The sequence below is a fragment of the Garra rufa genome, chromosome 13 (genome assembly GCF_049309525.1).
Source record: "Garra rufa chromosome 13, GarRuf1.0, whole genome shotgun sequence".
In the NCBI taxonomy this organism is placed as follows: Eukaryota; Metazoa; Chordata; class Actinopteri; order Cypriniformes; family Cyprinidae; genus Garra; species Garra rufa.
The window spans coordinates 38658122-38681067 of NC_133373.1; the positions used below are offsets into that span (position 1 = coordinate 38658122).

A 22946-nucleotide genomic window follows, 5' to 3' on the forward strand; every position below is an offset into this window, starting at 1 on the left:
GGAGAGCGCATGTCATGGCTGCTTAGCAACGGCAGACGCCACTGGAGCTCAAACTACAGAGCGGTTTGTCAAAGACTTTGGGTTTGGAAAAAAAGAGAAGGCGGCGCTTCAGCGTTTTCCACGCGTTTTTAGGCGCGACATGTGAACGGACACTTAAACAGATTCACCGCGATGACAACCTCTGAAGTGAGATATAAGATTGTTAAAACTTAACGGCTTTTTACCTCCTCTCGGAATCCTTGCTAAACATGTGTTGCAAATAGCAGTAGCATTGTCCTCCTCTGTCGCCGTGAAAAACTTCCAGACCTGCGAAAGCGATGATGACGACACAGATGATGACGTATTAAACGCGACAAAGGCCGAGAGTCACTGCAGTTTACAGCTGCAGTCACTTGCACTCGGAAAGCAGATGAATCTAAGATACACCAGACTGATTGATTGATTTACCAGCAAGAGTACTTTATCGGACCGGGTTTCATTTATTTATCGGCGCAATAAAAATTACGCCATTTTTACCCATATCGGTCGATAATGTATCTGTCCGATAAATATCGTGCATCCCTAGTTGTAACATTTCTTTTGAGTTGCTGTTGTGTTCTGGATGGTCTTAACATGTTGCTGTGCAGTACCTAGGGTGTTGTGGGTGGTTGTATTGTTGTTATACAGTTGCTAGGGCATTCTAGATGGTTTTAATGTTGCTATGTAGTTGCTACGTTATTCTGGATGGTTGTAATTCATTACTACGCAGTTGCCAGGGTGTTCTGGATGGTTGTAATATGTTTGCTTTGTAGTTGCTAGTGTGTTCTGGATAGTTGTAACATTGTTATGCAGTTGCTAGGGTGTTCTAGGTGGTTGTAATGTTGCTGTGAAGTTGCTAGGGTGTCCTGGATGGTTGTAACGTTGTTATGCAGTTGCTAGTGTGTTCTGGATGGTTGTAACATGTTGCTATGCTGTTGCTTGGCTGTTTTGCATGATTTTAACATGTTGCTATGAAGTTACTATGGTATTCAGAGTGGTTTCTTACTCGTCCAATTGAAAAGAGTCCCTCCTCAGGTCTCTGTGGCATTCGGGTCTGTAGATATGGCTCGGGTTCCTCATTCAATGTAAGTCTGTGGGATTTTTCCTCCTATTTCATCATCCAGCAGGTGAAAACCTTCAGAGTGATTGCTTAAGAAAGTAACAGCACACTTACCATAGGATTAGAGGTTTGTTCATATTTACTAATCATTTTGCAGCATTCAGATCTTCTTACCTCGCTTTTTTTATCATCATATCTGTGTGATCTTCAGTCGGTCTCCATCTTCTCCTCCTGACTAATCTCGCGACCCTTGTAATTTCCTCTCTGAACGCTGCATGTGGCAGTGACTGACAGTAATTCACTGGCCGTAATGTCGTTTGGCCGCCGTTCCCTCCTGTATCAGACTCTGTTTTGCTCTCCATCAGCAGTTCTGAAGTTCTGCTCCTCTGATGCTCGTGTCTCGCCCTCGTTAGATGGAATTGAACCAAGCTTTTCTACACTCTAATAACATGTTTCATTTATACTTAAATTCAATAGTCCTCAGGCACATTTCATTTGCATATATTTATATATATATTTATATTTATATGTATATAGTTCCCATTTGCATATATTGCAGATACATATTTGCAGCCTTGAACGCTGAACCATCTGCACTCTTTGAAGTGCATTTTGAGTATCTACCAGTCGGTACCAGACGGGGGCTGATAGGGTCCTTGTGTAATCTCTAGAGGAACGTTCAGGGGCCGAAGGGAAAAGAGCTTCACTGCAAACACCTGAGGGCCAGAAGCTTCCTGATTTTTCTCTCTTTTTTCCGCTTTTGCTGTACAGAGTAATTTCCTCTCTGCTGGTTTCCTAGATATTTAAAGGAATAGTTCACCCAAAACAGAAAATTGTGTCATCATTTAGTCACTCTCAAGTTCCAAACTTGTGTGAGTTTGTTTATTCTCATGAACACAAAATAAGATATTTTGATGTTGGTAGCTGAATATTTAGTGTTAGCAATTTAATTCCATAGTATGGAGAAAAAAATACTTTGAAAATCAGTTGGGAGCATCAACTGTTCAATTACCCACACTCTTCAAAATATCATCTTTTGTGTTTAGCACATGAAAGAAATTTAACAGAATGAGGAATATCATGCATTCTACAAAAGATATTAGAATGTGGATAACCAAAGAGTTGATGGTCCCCTTTGACTGCCATAGTATGGAAGAAAAACTATGAAAGTCAATGGGGACCATCAACTGTTCGCTTACCCACATTCGTCAAGATGTTTTGTGTGTGTGTGTGTGTGTGTGTGTGTGTGTGTGTGTGTGTGTGTGTGTGTGTGTGTGTGTGTGTGTGTGTGTGTGTGTGTACCTGGTATTCATCACGTTGTGGGGACCAAATGTCCCCACAAGGATAGGAATACCAGTAAATTTTGACCTTGTGGGGACATTTCTCAGGTCCCCATGAGGAAACAGGCTTATAAATCATGCACAATGAGTTTTTTTGAGAAAGTAAAAGTTTGCACAATCTCCTGTGAGGGCTAGGTTTAGGTATAGGGTAGGGTTAGGGCGATAGAAAATACGGTTTGTACAGTATAAAAACCATTACGCCTATGGAATGTCCCCATAAAACATGTAAACCAGTGTGTGTGTGTGTGTGTGTGTGTGTGTGTGTGTGTGTGTTCAACAAAAGAAAGAAATTCATATATTCCTCAAAAGATCTTTCAAAGGGTATTTTTCAAGAATATGGATAACTGAAGTGTTGATGGTCCCCATTGACTTCCATAATATGCAAGAAGTACTATTGAAGTCAATGGGGACCAACTGTTCAATTATCCACATTCTTCAAAAACTGAAAGAAATTCATACACATCTGGAACAATTTGAGAGTGAGTAAATGATGATTTTCATTTTTTGGTGAACTGTTCTTTTAACTGTCTCTATACAGTCATAACATACAGTAAATGGCTAACGTGATATCATTATTATCTGCAGGTGTTTATAAAGTGAACTGGATTCTAGATAGCACTTTATCATGATGCTAAGCTGCTTAGGGGGGCGACCTACTTCTTTTACAAACTGCAGTATAAAAGACATAAATTCAGATGTTAGGGAATGTGGGTCTATTCGTTCGTTTCAGGACTTGAAAGGCCAATTTAATTTTTCATTTTTCTTTTACTTACAGTTATGCGCATTGCTTGAAGCAAAACTGCTCTCCATTCGCCTTCATGAAGTCTGAGGCATCCGAATTATATAATAAAATATTAGAATGTTCCTATCAAATCTTAATTGGACGTTTATTGCATTAAAGACCTGGAACTTTTGTAATCTGAATCTAATTGGAAGGTTGTTTGCCATAATATTGCTGCAGTCTCGAGAAGCCTTAACCTGGTTATTCGTTATAGCTTTCTGCACAGATTGTATTTCATGCCACATAACTTTTTTAGATTTTGTTCTCTTGGTATTGTCAATAACTTTTACTTTTTAAAATAGTGTGTATTTTACAATTGCACTTACCTAAAAATACAGTAAAAACAGTAATATTGTGAAATATTATTACAATTTAAAATAAGTGTTTTCTATATGAACGTATTTTAAGATGTAATTTATTTCTGTGATGCAAAGCTGAATTTTTAGCATGATTACTCCTATCTTCAGTGTCACATGATCCTTCAGAAATCATTCTAATTTGCTGATTTGCTGCTCAAAAATGTTGAAAACAGTTGTGCTGCTTTATAACTTTGTAAACTGATGCTGATTTTGTTAAATAGAAAGTTCAAGGCCATTTGTTTCCTATGCCTTGCTTTTGGTTTCCTCAGTGGTTGTTTTGTTATTTGCTTTAAAATGAAAGCCTTTTTTGCATCTTTTGAATCAATTAGTATTCCCTCCTCCACTTTTGCAAATTGTGCTAACATGCTCTATTGATTTCTCCACGCTAATCTTTGTTCCCTTGCATATATACTCTCATGCATATGCATGCGGCAGCGGTATTAATATTAATGCACGATTACCATATTAATGTGTAATATATCCGATCTACTCAGTGGTTTCAGATATTGACCCGTTTACTGCCGTATGAAAACAAATGGAAATATTCAGTAAACATTCAGTTATAAAATAAGCCCAATATGATAATATGTGGTGTTAAATGAGCAGTTGTTGGTGTCATGCAGAGTTTCCCAAAGGCTCATTAGTTAAGGGGTGATTTCATCTAAATCAGCTGAATAGAAACGAACAGTCAAACTGTAATTAGCAATTACGCTTTAGACGAATGTAAGCAGCAAATTTATGCAGCGCGCTAAACGCTATTGAACATCACAGCAGACATTTATGATTATTTTATTCATGGCCAATTGGTAATCAGGCTCCAGTGAATCAACATTTGGAGCCTGTAGTTTTGCGCTTGTTTACACAGCGTTGGCGGTCTGATTGCTTTCTTCGTGGACGCGGCGAATTTGCAAACGCTTTAAGCTGCGGAAGGAGTTCGCTAACAAACCGTGTGTGTTTTGCAGAATCCCGGAAGGACAGTCGGATGGGCCGGTATCATCAGGAAGACTGCGGTCTCTTGAGGAACAGCTAAGCCGAGCCAAACAGAAGATCCACAGCTTTCAGAGATTATCTGGAGACGGTAAGAGTAGGGTTGCCACCCGTCCCTTAAAATACGGAATCGTCCCCCGCAGCAGGGGCGCCGCTAAGGGGGGGAAAGTTAGGACAATTCTAAGGGCCCACGCATTTTAGGGGCCCCCAGAGACCTGCTTTGGTATGGTAGGGGGGGGCCCAACCTCATATTTTGTCATAGGGCCCAAAATTGCGAGCGGCGCCCCTGCCCCGCAGAATGCGTCCCTTAGTTTTGGGTATTAAAAGTGGTAACCCTAGGTAAGAGAGAAGATCATCAGGACTGAGTCTCTATATCTGAACCCTAACGAAACCTTTCCCGTACACATAACCCAAAAATTCATAGTCTTCCAATGGTCGGATAAATGCTAAATGAAAGATTTTAGGAGCTGTTTTTAAAGAATGCATCTTTAATATGAACACATATTGCTTGCATGTTGCTTTGGTAGAAAAGTTAAAAGTTAGTTTAAAAGTTAAAAACTAATGGAGAATCTGCCAGTGCAATAGGATATATTCACAGTACAATTAAAAAAAATGATCCAAGTTCATTTTTAACTTGTCTGATTTAAAAAAATTTATATACTGCAGTTCAAAAGTTTGGGTTTGCTAAATTTGGAAATTGTTTTCATGTTTTCAGTATATTATGCTAATTTATTTGCTTAAAAATACAGTAAAAAACTGTAATATTGTGAAATATTATTTCAATTTAAAATCACTGTTTTCTATTTGAATATATTTTAAAATAAAATGTATTTCTGTGATGCAAAGCTGAATTTTCAGCATCATTACTCTGGTCTTTAGTGTGACATGATTATTCAGAAATCATTCTAATATGCCTTTTTGCTGCAATATGACAAAATTCACTTATATTAATGAAAAAAAACATGTATTGCAGTTTTGCTTTTCTAGAAAAGTTTATCTGGTTTCAAAGATATTTTACTTTAAAAAAAATTAAAAAATCCCATTTAGAAGTCATTTCTTGCAAAGTGCCTAAGAAACAGACCTTTGAAAAGACGCAGTTAAAAACAATGCATTATTTGTATGTGTTAAAATTTCTTAAAAATCCTGCATTTTAAGTCTTTTATAATGGCTGTCAGTTAATCAAAATTCCCATTTGGAAGTCATTTCTTGCAAAGTGCCTAAGAAACAGACCTTTGAAAAGACGCAGTTAAAAACAATGCATTATTTGTATGTCAAAATTTCTTAAAACCCTGCATTTTAAGTGTTTTTATAATGCTGTCAGTTATATTAATTAATGTAATGCAATTAATTAGACTAAATGTAATGAACTAACACAATTATTGATGCTTTCTGAGTATAAATTTGCTTCCATCAGAGCAGTTTAAGACTTTAACCCTCAGTTTCAGACAAGGCTTAAGCCTAGTCCTAGACTAAAATGTAAGTATGAACTGAAAAAATAATCAACTGAAAAAAAAAAAACTTGCACTGACTGATCTTAAAATATATTAGTGCCTTTGTTTTGTCTCAAGATGCACGTTTATAAAATTACTTAAATGTCCTGATTGAACTGTGGCCTAATCCTGGCTTAGTCTAAGCCCTTCTTTTTTTCTGGCCATACTTCTTACAATGATTTAATTTCCTATGTCAACCAGTAAGCATTTTACTTTAATCTTGGGAATATTTTGTGACTGATGTAACAAAATATGCATCACAAGTAGCAGTTTGTTTCCTCAAATTAGGCCGGATTGCTTACATTCAAATATAAATCACAAATGTGTAAACTGTTATCCAGACTCTTGCAGTTCCACTCTTCAGCGTTGACGTGTATATGACATACTTTTCTGACAAATCAGCCTATGTCTTATACAGTTGCATATGAAACTGGAATGAAACAATGCATTTTAACATAAAAAATGAGCGGTTTATATTTTGGATGTCTTTGGTTCAGACATCTAACAGATGTCTAACAGATGCACAACGGAATGAGTCATTGTGTAGGTAGATGTTTGTGTGTGTGTTCAAGTCTTTGCATGCATAATCATGGGTAGGGAACAGGTCAAGGTCGGGGGAAATTTCCTTGCTGCAGGATCAGCCAGAAATAACTACCAACATCATCAGCAGCAGCAGCAACAGCAGCAGCATCATCGTCACCCCGGGCCAGAAGAGTACAGGTCACAGATGTATAAGAATCATCCTTAAAGAGCCTGTCTCTCATCCTGCTGCTTCACGTTGTGTTCTGACCCCTATAAAAAGACAGAGAGATGCTGTGTGTCTCACTCAGGTCACCTTTGCTGTAATGAGAGCAGGATTAAAGGAGAAAGCAGCTCTGCTCAAAACCCTAGTGAGCTGCTCACCTACAGCACCTGAAGACGAAGTCTCACAGTTATAGTCATACTTATATAAATGATTCTTCACCAGAATAGAACAGCACTTGCATTATCTATATTGTATTTGTATCTACAGTATGTATGTCTAGGTGTGTGTGTGTGTGTGTGTGTGTGTGTGTGTGTGTGTGTGTGTGTTTGTTTACATTTACATTTATTCATTTAGCAGACGCTTTTATCCAAAGCGACTTACAAATTGGGAATACAACAAGTGATTCATCCTAAGGAGGCAGATCAACATAGGAAGTGCTCAAAAATATCATATATTAGGCGTTGTTAGATGAATAGAGGCTAGAAAGGGAAGATCAAGAAAGAGAGGAGAACAATTTTTTTATATATATATATATATATATTATTGAGTCAAATAGTGTCGAAAAAGATGGGTTTTCAGCAGTCGCTTGAAAGCTGTTAAGGAGTCTGCATTCCGGAGAGGGGTGGGAAGATCATTCCACCAGGCAGGAACATTGAACGAGAATGTTCTGGAAAGTGATTTCATGCCTCTCTGTGGTGGTACAATGAGGCGTCTTTCACTAGAGGATCTCAGACTTCTGGAGGGAGTGTAGATACGAAGTAGTGAATGGAGGTAGGCAGGTGATGAGCCGGTGGCTGTCCTATATGCCAGCATCAGTGTCTTGAATTTGATGCGTGCTGTAACCGGTAGCCAGTGCAGGGATATAAAGAGAGGTGTGACATGGGCCTTTTTGGGCTCATTGAAGACGAGCCGTGCTGCTGCATTCTGAATCATTTGTAGAGGCTTGATTGTACATGCTGGAAGACCGGCTAAAAGAGCATTGCAGTAGTCCAGCCTGGAAATGACCAGGGCCTGGACGAGGAGTTGTGTAGCATGCTCTGTTAGGAAGGGCCTAATCTTTCTGATGTTGTGCAATGCAAACCTGCAAGATCGAGCAGTTTTAGCTATGTGGTCTTTAAAAGTCAATTGGTTGTCAAAGATTACTCCCAGATTTCTGGCTGAAGTCGATGGGGTAATTGTTGATGAACCTAACTGGATGGAGAAGTCATGCTGTAGAGTTGGAGTGGCAGGAAAGGCAAGGAGCTCAGTCTTTGTAAGATTGGGTTGAAGATTGAGCTGTAGATGGTGTTCCTTCATCCATGCAGAGATATCCACCAGGCAGCCTGAGATCCGTGCAGCTACTGATGTATCATCTGGTTTGAATGAAAGATAGAGCTGTGTGTCATCGGCATAGCAATGGTAGGAGAAGCCTTGTGCCTGTATGATGGGGCCCAGAGATGTAGTGTATATGGAGAAGAGGAGAGGTCCAAGAACTGATCCCTGAGGAACCCCAGTGACCAGTTGATGAGTTTTAGATACCTCCCCTCCCCAGGCCACTCTGAAAGAACTACCAGAGAGGTAGGATTTGAACCAGAGAAGTAAAGTCCCTGTGATGCCCAGCGATGAGAGGGTGGACAGGAGGATCTACATTTGGACAACTTTAAAGGCGATTTCCTCAATATTTAGATTTTTTTGCACCCTCAGATTCCAGATTTTCAAATAGTTGTATCTCAGCCAAATATTGTCCTATCATAACAAACCTTACATCAATGGATGCATATAAGCTTATTTATTCAATGTCACAAAATTGACTCTTATGACTGGTTTTGTGGTCCAGAGTCACATATTTGTATTATAATTAAAATTTTTCATAAATATGTTTGTTTACAAATGACAAAAAAAAAAAAATATATATATATATATATATATATATATATATATATATATATATATATATAATTTTTTTTTCTCCGTTGTAGTATTTTTGAACATCAAGTTAAACTAAATAAAAAATAGAAACGTTGCATTTTTAAAGTATTTAATTCAATACTGAAATAAATTAGATAATAGTAAGAAATAGTAAAATTCTAACTTAAATATTTCATTATAATTATATATAATTTATATAATTTATGTACCTATATAGTTTATAAAATGTAATAAAAAAATCGAATTAAACAAAAAAGTAATAAACAATTTATATTATACAATTTATATAATTTAAAATAATCCTGCACACTATTTGAGTGTTTTTATGCTTGTTATTAATCCTACTGTATGCAGAGCATCTAAATGAGTCACTTATGTGGTTCCATCTCAGTTGCTGCCTATGTAGGCGTTATACATCTAGGCAGCTAGGATTTGGAGCAGAGCTCCTCTTCAGGGTCACCCATCCCGGAGAGATTATACCCAGGAGGAGTTTCTTGAAAAGCACTGAATTGAACTTATTACATAAGAGCAGAAAGGGAGAAGAGTAGAGCGAGAGACGAATGAAAGCAGAATCAAAAAGAGGACAGACCAAATCTGTAGGGAAGATTGACAGCAATTGCAACCTTGTACATTTTCCTTCAAAACTTAAAGACTATTACAAACCTGCCGTCTTTTTATATAACACACGTGTGTCAAAAGTAATAGCTGGTAAGTCAACTAGATGCATTGTGTACTGAGATCGTTTAGTTGTGGTTATCTTCACAGCCGCTCAGACATTACAGCTTAATTAGAGCACTTTTGAATCTCTCTTCCCTTTGTCAGTTGGTCCGGGTCGAGAACAGGAGGAACTGCGGAGGAAGGTGGAGAACGGAGTGAAAGAGCTGTGGTATTTTATTCGCAGCGAGATACAGAAGCTGAGTCACGGCGACCCGTCAGACAGACAGAAACACAGTGAGGCGCTGCTGCAGGACCTGGGTCATCAACAGAGGTCAGATACGTACATTATAAACACGCCATCACTCACAATGCTCTTTTATTGCTCAGGGGACATGGAGGTGTCATTCAAGACTTGTCTTTAATTCTTTATAGGAGAAATTCAAATAGATACAAATGAGACATGAAGTTTGACATGAGGTATTGAACTCTAAAATTAGACGCATTTGAGAACTAGGAGACTTTATTTGCTTTCATTTAACTGTATTATTGTCAATATTTTGGCAAATAGTTAAATTACATTAAAGTACATTTTGTATAAAGAACATGAAGCCTGTTTTTCAAAGTATTATTGGCAAGAGCACAATTTTAATTATTTGTAATAATTTTGTATATAATAATATATAATTTTATATATAACATTTATAATATAAAATGTATATATAATATAAATTTGTATATAGTAGATAATATATAATTAATTCATCATTTTTATCATGAGTATTTATTGTATTGCCTTTAATTAAAAAAACATGTTATTATTATTACTATTATATATATATATATTATAGATTGATAATGTAAAATAATGCATACTACAAATAATGCAAATAATAATTAAAAAGTAAAAGTAATAAAGTAAAAGAATATTATTTAAAATATTTTTTACATATGTTTTTATATTTTAAACTTTTTATATTTTTATAAATATATTTTAAATGATAAACATTATAACTGTCTTTAATCAACAAGGCTGTTGTTATTTGATTAAAAAATACTGGGAAAAAACATAATATTGCAAAATATTATTACAATTTAAAATAACTGTTTTCTTTTTAAATATTTGTTTCTAGAGTAATGATGCTAAAAATTCAGCTTTGATCACAGGAATAATTTTTGTAGCTGCCTTTATTTGATTAAAAATACAGTAAAAATAGTAATATTGTGAAATATTTTTACCATTTCATATAACTGTTTTCTATGTTAATATATTTTAAAATATAATTTATTTCTGTGATCAAAGCAGAATTTTCAGCAACATTACTCCAGGCTTTAGTGTCACATGATCCTTCAGAAATCATTCTAATATGCTGATTTGCTGCTCAGTAAACATTTCTGATTATTATCAATGTTGAAAACAGTTGTGCTGCTTCATATTTTTGAGAAAAGATATATAATTAATTGTCAAATGCAAAAAAAATCTTAATGTTCCTACAGCACTTTATTTTTGCATTCTTCTGAAATATGAGTTGAGCATGTCTTCAACGACTTTAATAACATTCAGGATTGTTTTGTCGAGTTGAGGATGATGAAGAATTGACGTGCGTCTCTAGTTTCATCATTATGAAGCAGCTCCAGACACTAATAGCGTCATAATAGAAATATAGCAGCACTTAATTTTAAGTTATCACCCGCTAGACTAATTACGGACGGAGACGCTGTCAATATCTCATTATCTTGGTGTCTGTGAGACGCTCCATCAGCACATTCACACCTGTTTTTCCGTTTCGACAAAGAGAATCGTTCGATACACATTTAACGCGGTGCTGTTTTCCAGCGAAAGGCTCCCTGAGGAGTCTCTCATTGATGAAGCAATAATTAAACTCCTCATAAACTCAGCATATGCTCATCTGTTTGAGTTAGCAAATGACGGTTTAACAGAACTCATTACTGGTCTCTAAAACTCAATTGTGCTTTGGCCTTTTTGAGATTTTACTGGATTTATTAAAGGAATAGTAAAAATGAAGTCATCAATTACTCATTCCAAGTCTGTATTACTTTACTTCTTGAGTGAAACACTAAGGGAGAAGTTGGGCTGAATGTTCACGCTGCTCTTTTCCTCATTTCACATTAAAATGCTGCAAAAGGCTGAATGGAAGGATGCAGAACTTTCTCTTCCTTTTTCTCTCTCTGGCGGTGAATATAGTGTAATTGTAAACAACTGGTAATTACAGCCAAATCAGAGCAATAATCAGATTTCAGAGGTGCCTATTCAATCCCACAATCCTCACTGGAGGCTGAAGAGCACACAAATCAATTTTGGATGATATTATGATTTATTATGGTATTTATTCAGTTTGGTTTGAATGAATTGAATTGTTAACTCGTTTCAAAATGATGCCTCAAGCTGCTTAATATTTTCATGGACTTATTTATGTTTTTATTGATTTTACTGATTCCGAGAAATCCACACCATGCTGGAGGTACTTAAAATAAATATACTTCAAATAAATATATTAGGTGAAAAGTTTGGTTACTATAAAACAGTAAAATATGTTAATATAAAAAGTAACCAGTTCCTAGCCAGCGCTGGTAATCGGTGTATTGTCAGCTGATAAAGGAGGATGTTTGACTTGTTTCCTGTGTGTTTCTGTCAGAACCATCATGACAGATCTGCACGATCTTAGTCAGGCGGACGGAGCAGGAGACTGGAGAGAGAAGGAGGCCAGAGATCTTTCCAACCTGGTGCAGAACAGGATCTCCTTCCTGCAGGTACAGAAAAACCTTTCGTCCTGCTCTGTAAAAAACAATTAGTCAACTTATAATAATTTGTTACCTGGCTGCCTTAAAATTTTAAGTTCAGTCAACTTTAAATGTGAAGTTGTACTAAGTGATGTTTGAGTTGATTCAACTTAAAATTTTAAGGCAGCTAGGTAACTTACCTAGCATTTAAGTTTAACAAACCAAATTTGTTGTTTAATCAACTCAAATATCTAAGTTGTCGCTTAGTACAACTTAACATTTCAAGTTGACTGAACTTCAAATTTTAAGGCAGCTGGGTAACAAATTATTTTAAGTTGACTCAACAAATTGTTTTTTGTTTGTTTTTTTACAGTGTGCTGTTACTGCTTTGAAAATACAGTAAATACTGTAAAATTGTGAAATATTATTACAATTCAAAATAACTGTTTTCTATTTAAATATATGTCAAAATATAATTTATTCCTGTGATGCAAAGCTGAATTTTCAGCATCCTTATTCCAGTCTGTAGTTTTACATGATCTTCGTTGATTTGGTGCTTAATTATTAATAATGATTCTTCTTATTATCAATGTTGAAAATCGTTTTTGCTGCTTAATATTTAATGGAAACATTCATTAATGATACGTTTTTCCTCTCTCACTTTGTGCTTCAGAAATGAATTAAGTAATCAAATCATATGGTTTGTTGAGAGGAAATCTTTTGTCTAACTATAAAAAAATCAACAAATCTTAATTGTCTAATAAAAAAATACTGTGAACTATTTCATTCAGTACTGAAAACAGTCAATAAAAAGTTTTTTTTCCCCCCAATACACTCATAAAAATAAAAGTGCTTTTTTACAGCGATGCCATAGAAGAACCATTTTTGGTTCCACAAACAACCAATCAGTCAAGGATTCTTTAAAGAACCATCTCTTTCTTACCTTTTTATAATCTGAAGAACCTTCTTTTGCCACAAATGACCTTTTGTGAAACGGAAAGGTTCTTCAGATGTTAAAGGTTCTTTATGAAACCATTTAAACAAAAAAGGTTCTTCTATGGCATCATGAAGCACCTTTATTTTTAAGAGTGTACCAGTACTGTTACTGTTAATATGGGTTGATTCAAAAGAAAATCTGTGAGAAAAAAAATTGTAGAAAAACAACTGTCTTTTTTTTTTTTTTTTGCCAGTGAATTATTCGTTAAGTTTTTGGACATTTACTTTAAATATAAAATATGGGTAAAACACTTCTTTTCAAAAATTTTTAACTTTTTTTTTTTTTTTTTTTTTTTTTTTTTCAATTTTACATAAATATCTATGTACATTTTATATCTTCTGATTTAATAGTGCATGTGATCACTTAATAAAGTACCAGCACTCTCCTCTACAAGACTTGTTGATTTGGGAAATTGTACATACCTGGAGCACAAACTAATCAAGTTATTGGCTTTAGAGTTGAATTTTGAATACTTAACCCAAATTATGAGCAAGAGCAATAAAGATGTTTGTCTCTGCAAACAGCACTAATGAAATATCTTTTCTGGTATGTTTCCCTCTGTACAACCGTCCCTCTCCAGGACTGTTTCTTTCTTCCCTCCTTTCTCTTTATACTGAGATCTATGACTTTATGCCAGTCTAATCACACTAAAAGCCTGGTAAAAGGAAATATTGATGCCGTTTGTGAGTTTGCTTTTCTTTACAAACTGCCACTAATGAAAATCACAGCGCAAGATCAAGTGAAGTCAGTCTTTTGTTGATTTATTTAACCATTTTCATCTATAAATTTAAAGTTATGTCGCAAAAACTTTTGGGATATTTTGAATCTCAACTCAAATGCCTTGATCGTGCATAATTTGTTTTCTGCAATGAAGTTGCTTGTCAAATAAATCCAAAAGGATCCCACTTTGTTTAACAAAACAACATATAGCTGCTCATTACAGATGGTACCTGTGGTGTAATTAGCCAGTTTAAGCTGGTTTAACTGGTCTCGCAGTTTGTTCAAACTGGTTTTCAGTTGGTTTAGATGGTAATTCATGAGTTAGCCTCACTAAATTAATTTAGCAATTTATTTGACATAGAAGACTTCTGTAACACAATACATGTTTTTGCTGGGTTTTTTTTTTTAGTAATTTAATTTAATTATTTTATTTTGTTTTGTTTTTATTTTATCATAATTTCTTATTAAATATCTTACTGAATTTATTTAATGTTATTTTAATTAGTCTGGTTATCATTCAGTACCATGGTATATATCAAATTCTATCTTATCACAGATTTTCATGCCATCACTATGCCAGAGTACTTTATTTTTATTTTATTTTTGAATTTATTTATTTATTTTTGAATTTTATTTTATTGAATCTGAATTTATTAAATATTTAATTGAATTTATTTAAAATTAATTAGTGGATCTGGCTGTCATTCAATCTCTTATCACTGATTTCCATATTATTACTATATTGTAGAACCACCAAATTTTTATTCAATTTTTTTTTATGCTCAGGCAGCACTTTGAGGGCTTTTTGAGATGAGAGTGCTTCATCTGCTGCCATAGCAAACTCTCTGCCAACACTATTGAATTTGGATTAAGAGTAAAATCTATATAGCCTTCAAAAATCCCCCAGACAAATACACCGACGTGAAAGAGCCGCCAGACAATTCGATTATCGTAACTCATTTCCTCTAATGGCACAATAAAAATGAAAAAGTCTTTCTGAGAGGAAATATAGACCGGTAAATTCTTCCCATGCTGGACTCACTGAATCACTTTATTTCTCACAAATATCTATCTTGAAAACCATAATTAATGCCTAAATAACTGCAGTTATTGTTAGTACTATATTTGCGACCTTGATTGATTGATTGATTTCTTACTGACCCCTAACTTTTTGTTGTTGTTGTTTAAAAAAAAAAGTTATTTTGTTTTATTTTATTTTATTTTGGTTTTGTTTTGATAATGCTGAGTGTATAATGTTTTGTTTTATTTTATTTTATTTTTCTAAATAAAATTTCTTATTAAATATCTTATTGAATTAATTTAATGTTATTTTAATCAGTTATCTTTAGTACCATGATATATATCAAATACTATCTTATCACAGATTTCCATACCATTTGTGTACCATGTGTACAATGGTAATGGTACATTTTTTTTATTTTATTTTTTATAGTTGAAGCACCTTTTTTGTTTTGTTTTCATAATGCTAAATGTGTATTTCATTTTATTTTATTTTATTGTTAAAGCACCTTTTTTGGATTTGTTTTGTTTTGATAATGCTGAGTGTATAATGTTTTATTTTACTTTATCTTATTTTATTTTATTTTTATTGTTGAAGCACCCTTTTTTGTTGTTGTTGTTTTTTTTGATAATGCTGAATGTATAATGTTTATTTTATTTTATTTATAGTTGAAGCACCTTATTTTTTGTTTTGTTTTGTATGATATTGCTGAGTGTATTTTATTTTATTTTATTGTTGAAGCACCTTATTTTTTGTTTTGTTTTGATAATGCTGAGTGTATAATGTTTTATTTTATTTTATCTTATTTTATTTTATTTTATTTTTATTGTTGAAGCACCTTTTTTCTTTTCTTTTTTGATAATCCTGAGTGTATAATGTTTATTATTTTATTTTATTTTATTGTTGAAGCACCTTATTCACCCTATAGATAAACCACTAACTAAAATAACTGATCTAATACATCCAGTCAGCATCTCATAGAGGTCTTTAAATCTCACCATGTGAATCTCCAAACGGCTACCTGTGTTTCTCTGTCTCTGTTTCTTTGAGCTTACATGCAGTGAATGTGATTTCACAATGAAGTCAGACAGCTCTCACTAGGGACAATGAACTTGAATGAGATTGTTGCATAAAACCTGAATGCTTTCGCTGGAAACATGCATTGCATCCTGGTAAAGGGACTGTAGGAAAACAGCCTTGTGAAGTTCAGCATTCGTTTTAGAGTATTTCAGTTCAGTGTGCACTACTATATTGCTATATTGGTACAAATTCATTTAATCTAAAATGCAGTCCTAATTGTAATTGCATATGTCATTTGTGCATCAGAACCCGCAGGACTGCAGTAAAGCCCGTAAACTGGTGTGTAACATCAATAAGGGCTGTGGATACGGCTGTCAGCTTCATCACGTGGTTTACTGCTTCATGATCGCTTACGGCACACAGAGAGTCCTGATCCTTGAGTCCCACAACTGGCGTTATGCTCCGAAAGGCTGGGAGACGGTCTTCCGGCCCGTCAGCGACACCTGTACGGATCGATCCGGAGCCACAACCGGACACTGGTCAGGTGAGCATCAATCCTACTGTAGATGTTCAGTGTGAGCGGATCTTAACCTAAAAATGCAATGCTCTGAATATTTCTTTCTGTCTTATACCAATTGTAATATGTAATTTTTATTTATTTATTTATTTACTTATAGTTTAGTTTAGTTTTAGTCAACTGTAATAACTCTGGTAGGTCAAATTGACTAAATTTAAAGTTAAATTATAGTTACATTTATAGTGTTTTACTGTTGGTTCTACAGTTTGAATTGAATAAATATATTATTTAAATGAGTTGAAATATAAACTACCGTTCAAAAGTCTCTTTTGCTCACTAAGGCTCTATTTATTTGATTAAATATACAAAAGGGTAATATTGTGAAAAATTATTACCAATTACATAAAGTTTTTTTCTACTTGAAAATTTATAAAAATGTAATTTATTCTTGTGATGCAAAGCTGAATTTTCAGCAGCATTACTCCAGTCTTCAATGTTGAAAACAGTTGAGCTTCATATTTTTTGTGGAAAGCAATTTTTCTCAAAAGTGCAAAAGAACAGGATTTATTCGTTTATATTAAAATAAACATTTCGTTACATTATAAATGGCACTTTTGGTTAATTTAATGCATCCTTGTTCAATAAAAGTATTAATTTCTTTAAAAATCCTTTGAAAGGTAAGTCATTGTATTAATTTGCTTAATTTACTACATAATCTAAATAGTAATTGTTTAATCTAGAAACCATTTTTCATGAATTTCCAGCAAAACAAACATGACTGTTTTTTGCTTTCTTTATAATTAATTTCAATGCATTTTTAAAATTACTTGTGATCTGCACTCTTAAAAATAAAGGTGCTTTATGCCATAGAAGAACCTTTTTTGTGGTTCCGTAAAGAACCTTTACCATCTGAAGAACCTTTCTGTTTCACAAAAGGTTCTTTGTGGCAGAAGAAGGTTCTTCAGATTATAAAATGGTAAGAAAGAGATGGTTCTTTAAAGAACGTTTCACTGAATGGATCTTTGTGGAACCAAAAATGGTTCTTCTATGGCATCGCTGTGAAGAACCTTTTAAAGCACCTTTATTTTTTAAGTGTAATTGTAGTTTTTATTCTTATTTTGTGCCACTTAAGCACCACTATGTATGAAATATGCTATATTATAAGTTACTCCAGGCTTGTATTTTTAATTTGTGCATCAGCATTTTCTTCTGTAAAACTTAGTTCTGTGAACTGGAGTCCACTTCTCTAAAGCTCTTAATGCTAAATGGACAAAGTGTGAAGCTCTAGTACAAGACGGATATTTAAGTGTAATGAGGACATGTGAAAATTTCCTCTCTTCTTTGTGTCCTAATTATTACAGGCGAGGATCTGTTGAGGGAATAGATTATCTGAGGATTCTCCTCAAAACCCATTCCAGCCGCCAGAAAAAAAGGCGTAAAGAAGAGCTGTGAGTGCTCTTACATAAGCCTGGGAACGGCTTGGGAGTTTTTTTTTTTTTTTCTTAAATATTTCATGCTTTAGCTAATTAAAATTTCAAGCATACTCCGATCACATGTGCACTTGCTGGTGGAAAGGCCGTAGAGCAGCCGCCGCCGGGCCGCTGTTGTTGTGTGCTAATTGTTAGGGAGAGTATTAATGAGCTGCTTGTCAGTTGGTTTGCGGTCGGGAACGTCAAAGCTGTGTTCTGCTGCTGTAACGCTCGTAATTAGGAGACCCGCTGTAACTTGTTTTTTAACAAACGATTAAAACAAAGCCGCTGTTTCTATGCAACACGTACAGGCTCGGTTAATTTGTGGTTTGTGTGTTTCTAAACTCGGTTCAAGTTCTCGTGGGTTAATTTAGAACCATTTCATTCCTCTAATAAAGGTGTGACAGAAGAAAGTGTGAGAGGAAAGTTCTGCCAAAAACGAACATAGTGTCATGTTGTTTTAAACTTTATTTGTTCTGCATAACACAATAAGAAATGTTTAACAATATTCACACTGATATTTCCTGAAAAATTAAAGTGAATATGAAAAGATTCGGTACAAAAAAGCACCATAAAAGAGTCATAGAAGTGCCTAGAAGTGGTCCATATGATTTTTGAGCTCATATTTTAAATTTATATGAGGAACATACTATAATTTGTACGTTATAAACAAACTTGAATAATCTTTGAAAGCTGAAAATAATGAATTTTGGGTTTGTTTGTCATACAAAGCTATCTGGCTTTAAAAGACTGTATTAAAACTAATGGTTTAAAGCTTATGGACTAAAATTAAAATATATTTGCAATCTTTAATGCACTTTTGGAGGCTTCCATCCCTATTCACTTTCATTGTTTGAAAAATGGCAGCATTAACAAGTCTTTCAAACCTATTTCTGCTATTTTCTGTAAAATTGCAAGTTGTGCAAAAAACTTAAGTCATATTTGAGAAATGAAAATAATGACTTTTAGGTGTGTTTGTTGCACAAAAGCTGTGTAGAAACAATTTTCACAAATAATTCTGAAAAATTGGCAAACAATGTTTTGCCAATTAAATGTAGAACTGAATTAAATGTGAATGTGAATTAAATGTGAAATGAATGTGAATTAAATGTGAAATTTTAAAGTAGAAAGAAATAATAGCAAAAAAAGATGTGTAATTTTTGCATTTTGCATTTTTTGCATTTTTTTGTAATTTTTTGCATTTTTTTGTAAAATATACTGTAAATTTTTTGTAAAATATACTGTAAAAGTAATCAAATAGATTTTAAAATAAGTAAATAAAATATAACATTTTTTTATGTACAACTTTGATAAATCATATTTTATAGTGTATAGACAACAAATATTGTACAAGCTTATTGACTGAAATTTTTAATGCATTTTGACTATATAAAATTCTTAACTGCATTAAATTCTTCAACATTTCTTTTGAGTTTCATGATAAAAACATCAAACAGGTTTGGTACAACATGACAGAAAAATTTAATTAAAGCCATTAATAAATAAATAAAAATGTTACCTAAAATAATATGAACACTGAAAAAAATTAAACAAAAGAAACTGAAATAAAATATAAAATATAAAAACCTTTATTTCAGCTTTTATTTCTCATTTTCAAACTTTTATTTCTCATTTTAATTTTGTTAACTTGCTTAACTTGCTGAACTAAATTGACTAAAACTTAAACTAAAATAAAAATGAATAAATATTACATAGACATATTTAAAAAAAACTTAAAGTGGCAAGCACACAGGAAATTTACTAAAAATTTAACTAAAATAAAAACTTAAAGCACAAAATATAAAATATATATGTATATATTTTGTATATATATATAAACATATTCAAACTATTAATAAAAACTATAATGATACTAAAATAACACTGCAGCCTGAGGGTGAATAAATGTGAGCTCTCCCTTTAAAAACTGTTTATCTGCTAAATAAACATCCACAGCTCCTGCTGCTCCAGCTCTTTCTCTTGGCCTGTGTCTTTTTGTCTCTCTGTGTTTCTCTGGAGGGTGTTTGTGAAAGGACTGCGGGTAAGTGACCTGTTTAATCTGACGTGTCCAGACTTCTGCCCCGAGACCAGAGCCAGTCATTCCGGCACCAGGGAGAGGTGGTTTGTTTGCGTGCGAGCGCTGAAACGGGTCACCTTGGCACTCGAAAACCCGGCGACTTTTGAAGAAACTCGCCTGCGGAACGCTTTGGGAATATTTCTGCAGATCAAAGTCTCTCTGGTTTCCTCTCGCCGTCGTCCTCTCGCGCTCTCGTCCTTCCTCTGCCCCGCACAACGCAAACGGCACCATTAAATCTAATCAGACTTTATTTCTCAGGGGTGACTTTGTATCGTCACACATAAAGATTGCAACGCTTTAATGCAGTTAAACGCTACAGGAGACATATGCATCAAACATTTATGAGAAACCTGTGACAGGTTGAACGTTTATTTACAGTTGGTGCATGAAAATACATTGAGATTCAGTAAACTCAAGCTGGAAGTGTAGTATTTTTTTTTTATCTAAGATACATTTACTTGAGAAGCAAAATGACAATATTTAGTCTTGTTTTCTGAAAGATGAAGTTATGTGAGTTTATGATTAAAACAAGAAAGAAATCTGGCAGTGAGGTCAAAAAATAAACTTAATACAAAGGGGAAACAAGATTATTTTTCTGACCCCTTTGGCAGATACTTTTTCTTGTTTTAATCAAAAATGTATATTTTTGTCTTGATTTTTCAGTAAAAATATCTTATGTTCCTATGTCATATACACTAACTTAAGACTTAAAATTACTGTTGTCTATTAGATATTAAATGTTGTTTTTTGAAAAATCTACCATAATTACATGAGCTTAAAACAAGAAAAAAAATGTCTCTTAGTGTGGTAAAATAAAATAAAATCAGTCGTAAAACTGGATTTTGCTGACTAACAAATATTTTTCCTGCTTAGTTTAGACATATTTGAAAGAAAATATGAAGTAATATCTTAAGTCATTTTGCTTAAGTAAATTTATCTTCATTTAAGGATATTTATATATTTGTACAAAATATATATCTTAACAATATTGAATCAAGATATTTTTACTTTTTTATATTTTTACTTTACAGAAATAAAATGACTGTTATGTTTCTTAGTTTTTATGTCATGTCAAATCTTACCAAAATTAAATGACTTTTTGCTTAAAACATGAAAAAATATCTCTCAGTGTGGTTAAAAAAATAATGAATTAAACAAAAAACTGAATTTAATGGTAAAACCAGATCATCACTTAATTTTGACAGAAGATATTAAGTCTTGTTCCTGAAAAATCTATCAAAATTAAGTGAGTTTATGGTTTAAACAAGAAAAAATATCTTTCATTAAAATAAATAGTTTTCATGTTTTATACAAAACTTGCTTAGTTTTGATAAATGCATGTTGATTTAAGAATATTTTGATATTTGTACTGGAAAACAAGACTTTTTTTTTTGTTGTTTAAAATTCTTATAAAATGCTATAAACTATAAACAGCCTACAGTTACTGGCTAATAAACTATATCACATGGCAGAAGAATTGAGTACAAAAGCATGTTTGTGACTCTATATTTCATCATTTAGCAGCAGTAGTGGTGTTGTTTTCAGCACACAGGTGCACGCAGACAGATCCTGATAAGAGTGAGCAATTGTCTTCAGGTGCGGCTGCTGCCGCCTTGTTAAAAAACATGAGTTTTCTCATGCAAATTGGACATTTTCTTTGTTTTCACCTCGGCTAGATGCATTGCGAATTGGTTGTGCTTTAAAAGGTGGTTTGTTGTTTGTATTAGACATTTGCATGCATCTTGAAATGGTGATAAATGGGTTGAGTGAGCAGTGCCAGGTTGAGCTACTTGATGCTAATGCTGCGGCTCTCGTCCAAGTTCTGTTGAGCTTTCTACCTTGAAAGCATCATTGGCGATGCAGCGTTCCACATAGTAGGCAGCTAAATGCTTTGTTTTGGCCATTTTGGCAGCGCTGCATGTATCTGCAATCCCGGGATGAATTGTGATCAGCTCAGTATATTATTCAACAAAGGTTTGATGCACAAAAAAAAGTGTCATCCGATTAAAAATAAACCGTTTCACAAAGTATGTATCATTTCACCCAGTGTTCTTTCACCCTGCTGGCAAAATGAACATGTCATCATTTACTCGCCCATGTATGAAAGCCTGTTTCTGCCATGGAATAAAAAAATACAAAGGTAATTGACTTTTGTCTTGTCTCACAATTCTGACCTTTATTTCACAATTCTGAGCTGGTTTTCTCAGTACTGTGAGAGATAAAGTCAAAATTTAGAGTTATGAGAATAATGAGATAAGAAGTCGGTTATCTTTTTTTCTGTGGTGGATTGGGGGAGAAAATGCAAAACTGTTTTATTTTGAAAAACTGAATTCTTAATTTATATCTCACAGTTCTTAATTTTTGGTCAGAATTGCAAGATATAAACTGAAATGAAAGTAAATGTTGACAGATTCTGTCCCAAAATGACAAAAAACACCATGAAAGTGTCATAGAAGTGCATAAAAGTGGTCTATATGATTTGTGTGCTGCTTTCCAAATGTTTACATGTCTATTTTACATCTGATAGGAAAAGTCCTATAGACTTTCAAGATGTAAATGCAGATTCATTCAGTTTGTTTGCTGGGTTATACAAGGTGCTTGAATTTGACTTTTTTTTTAAAGGCCTGGAAAACCCTTGAAAATAGCAGTATTCACGAAGAGGTACTTGAAAAGTGCTTGAATTATTTAAAGACAATGTAGCTATGAAATAAAGTGTTTAATTTTTTATTCACGCAAAATTCAACAGTTTAAAAAACATTATACTTTTTCCTTGTCTCAGTTAATGTCATAAAACTAGCAAGCCAAGCCAGCAGTAGTACTGACATGTAAGCATGGTTGAAGAGGAACAGATGAACCGAATGAATTGAGTGAGTCATTTATGCTGGAACCACTCCGCTTGATTTAAACTCGTGACTTCAATCTTTTATTTCATAAAAAGATGTATAGTGATGGGTGAAAAGGATCTTTTCGAAACTCTGAATCAGTCGGACCAATGTGTCGCAAAATGATTCACTGTTTCGAAGTGCTCCAATCGGATCGCG

At 33.9% G+C, this 22946-nt stretch overlaps 1 protein-coding gene across 1 annotated transcript in view; it reads left to right on the forward strand.

Annotated features, from left to right (window-relative positions):
• LOC141283390 (alpha-(1,6)-fucosyltransferase-like) overlaps positions 1-22946 on the forward strand; it is an 88783-nt gene that overhangs the window by 59491 nt on the left and 6346 nt on the right. The window contains exons 3-6 of the mRNA XM_073816676.1: positions 4521-4636; positions 9511-9676; positions 12000-12114; positions 16149-16386. Coding sequence (XP_073672777.1) covers positions 4521-4636; positions 9511-9676; positions 12000-12114; positions 16149-16386 — 635 coding nt within the window. The remainder of the gene's footprint in view (positions 1-4520; positions 4637-9510; positions 9677-11999; positions 12115-16148; positions 16387-22946) is intronic.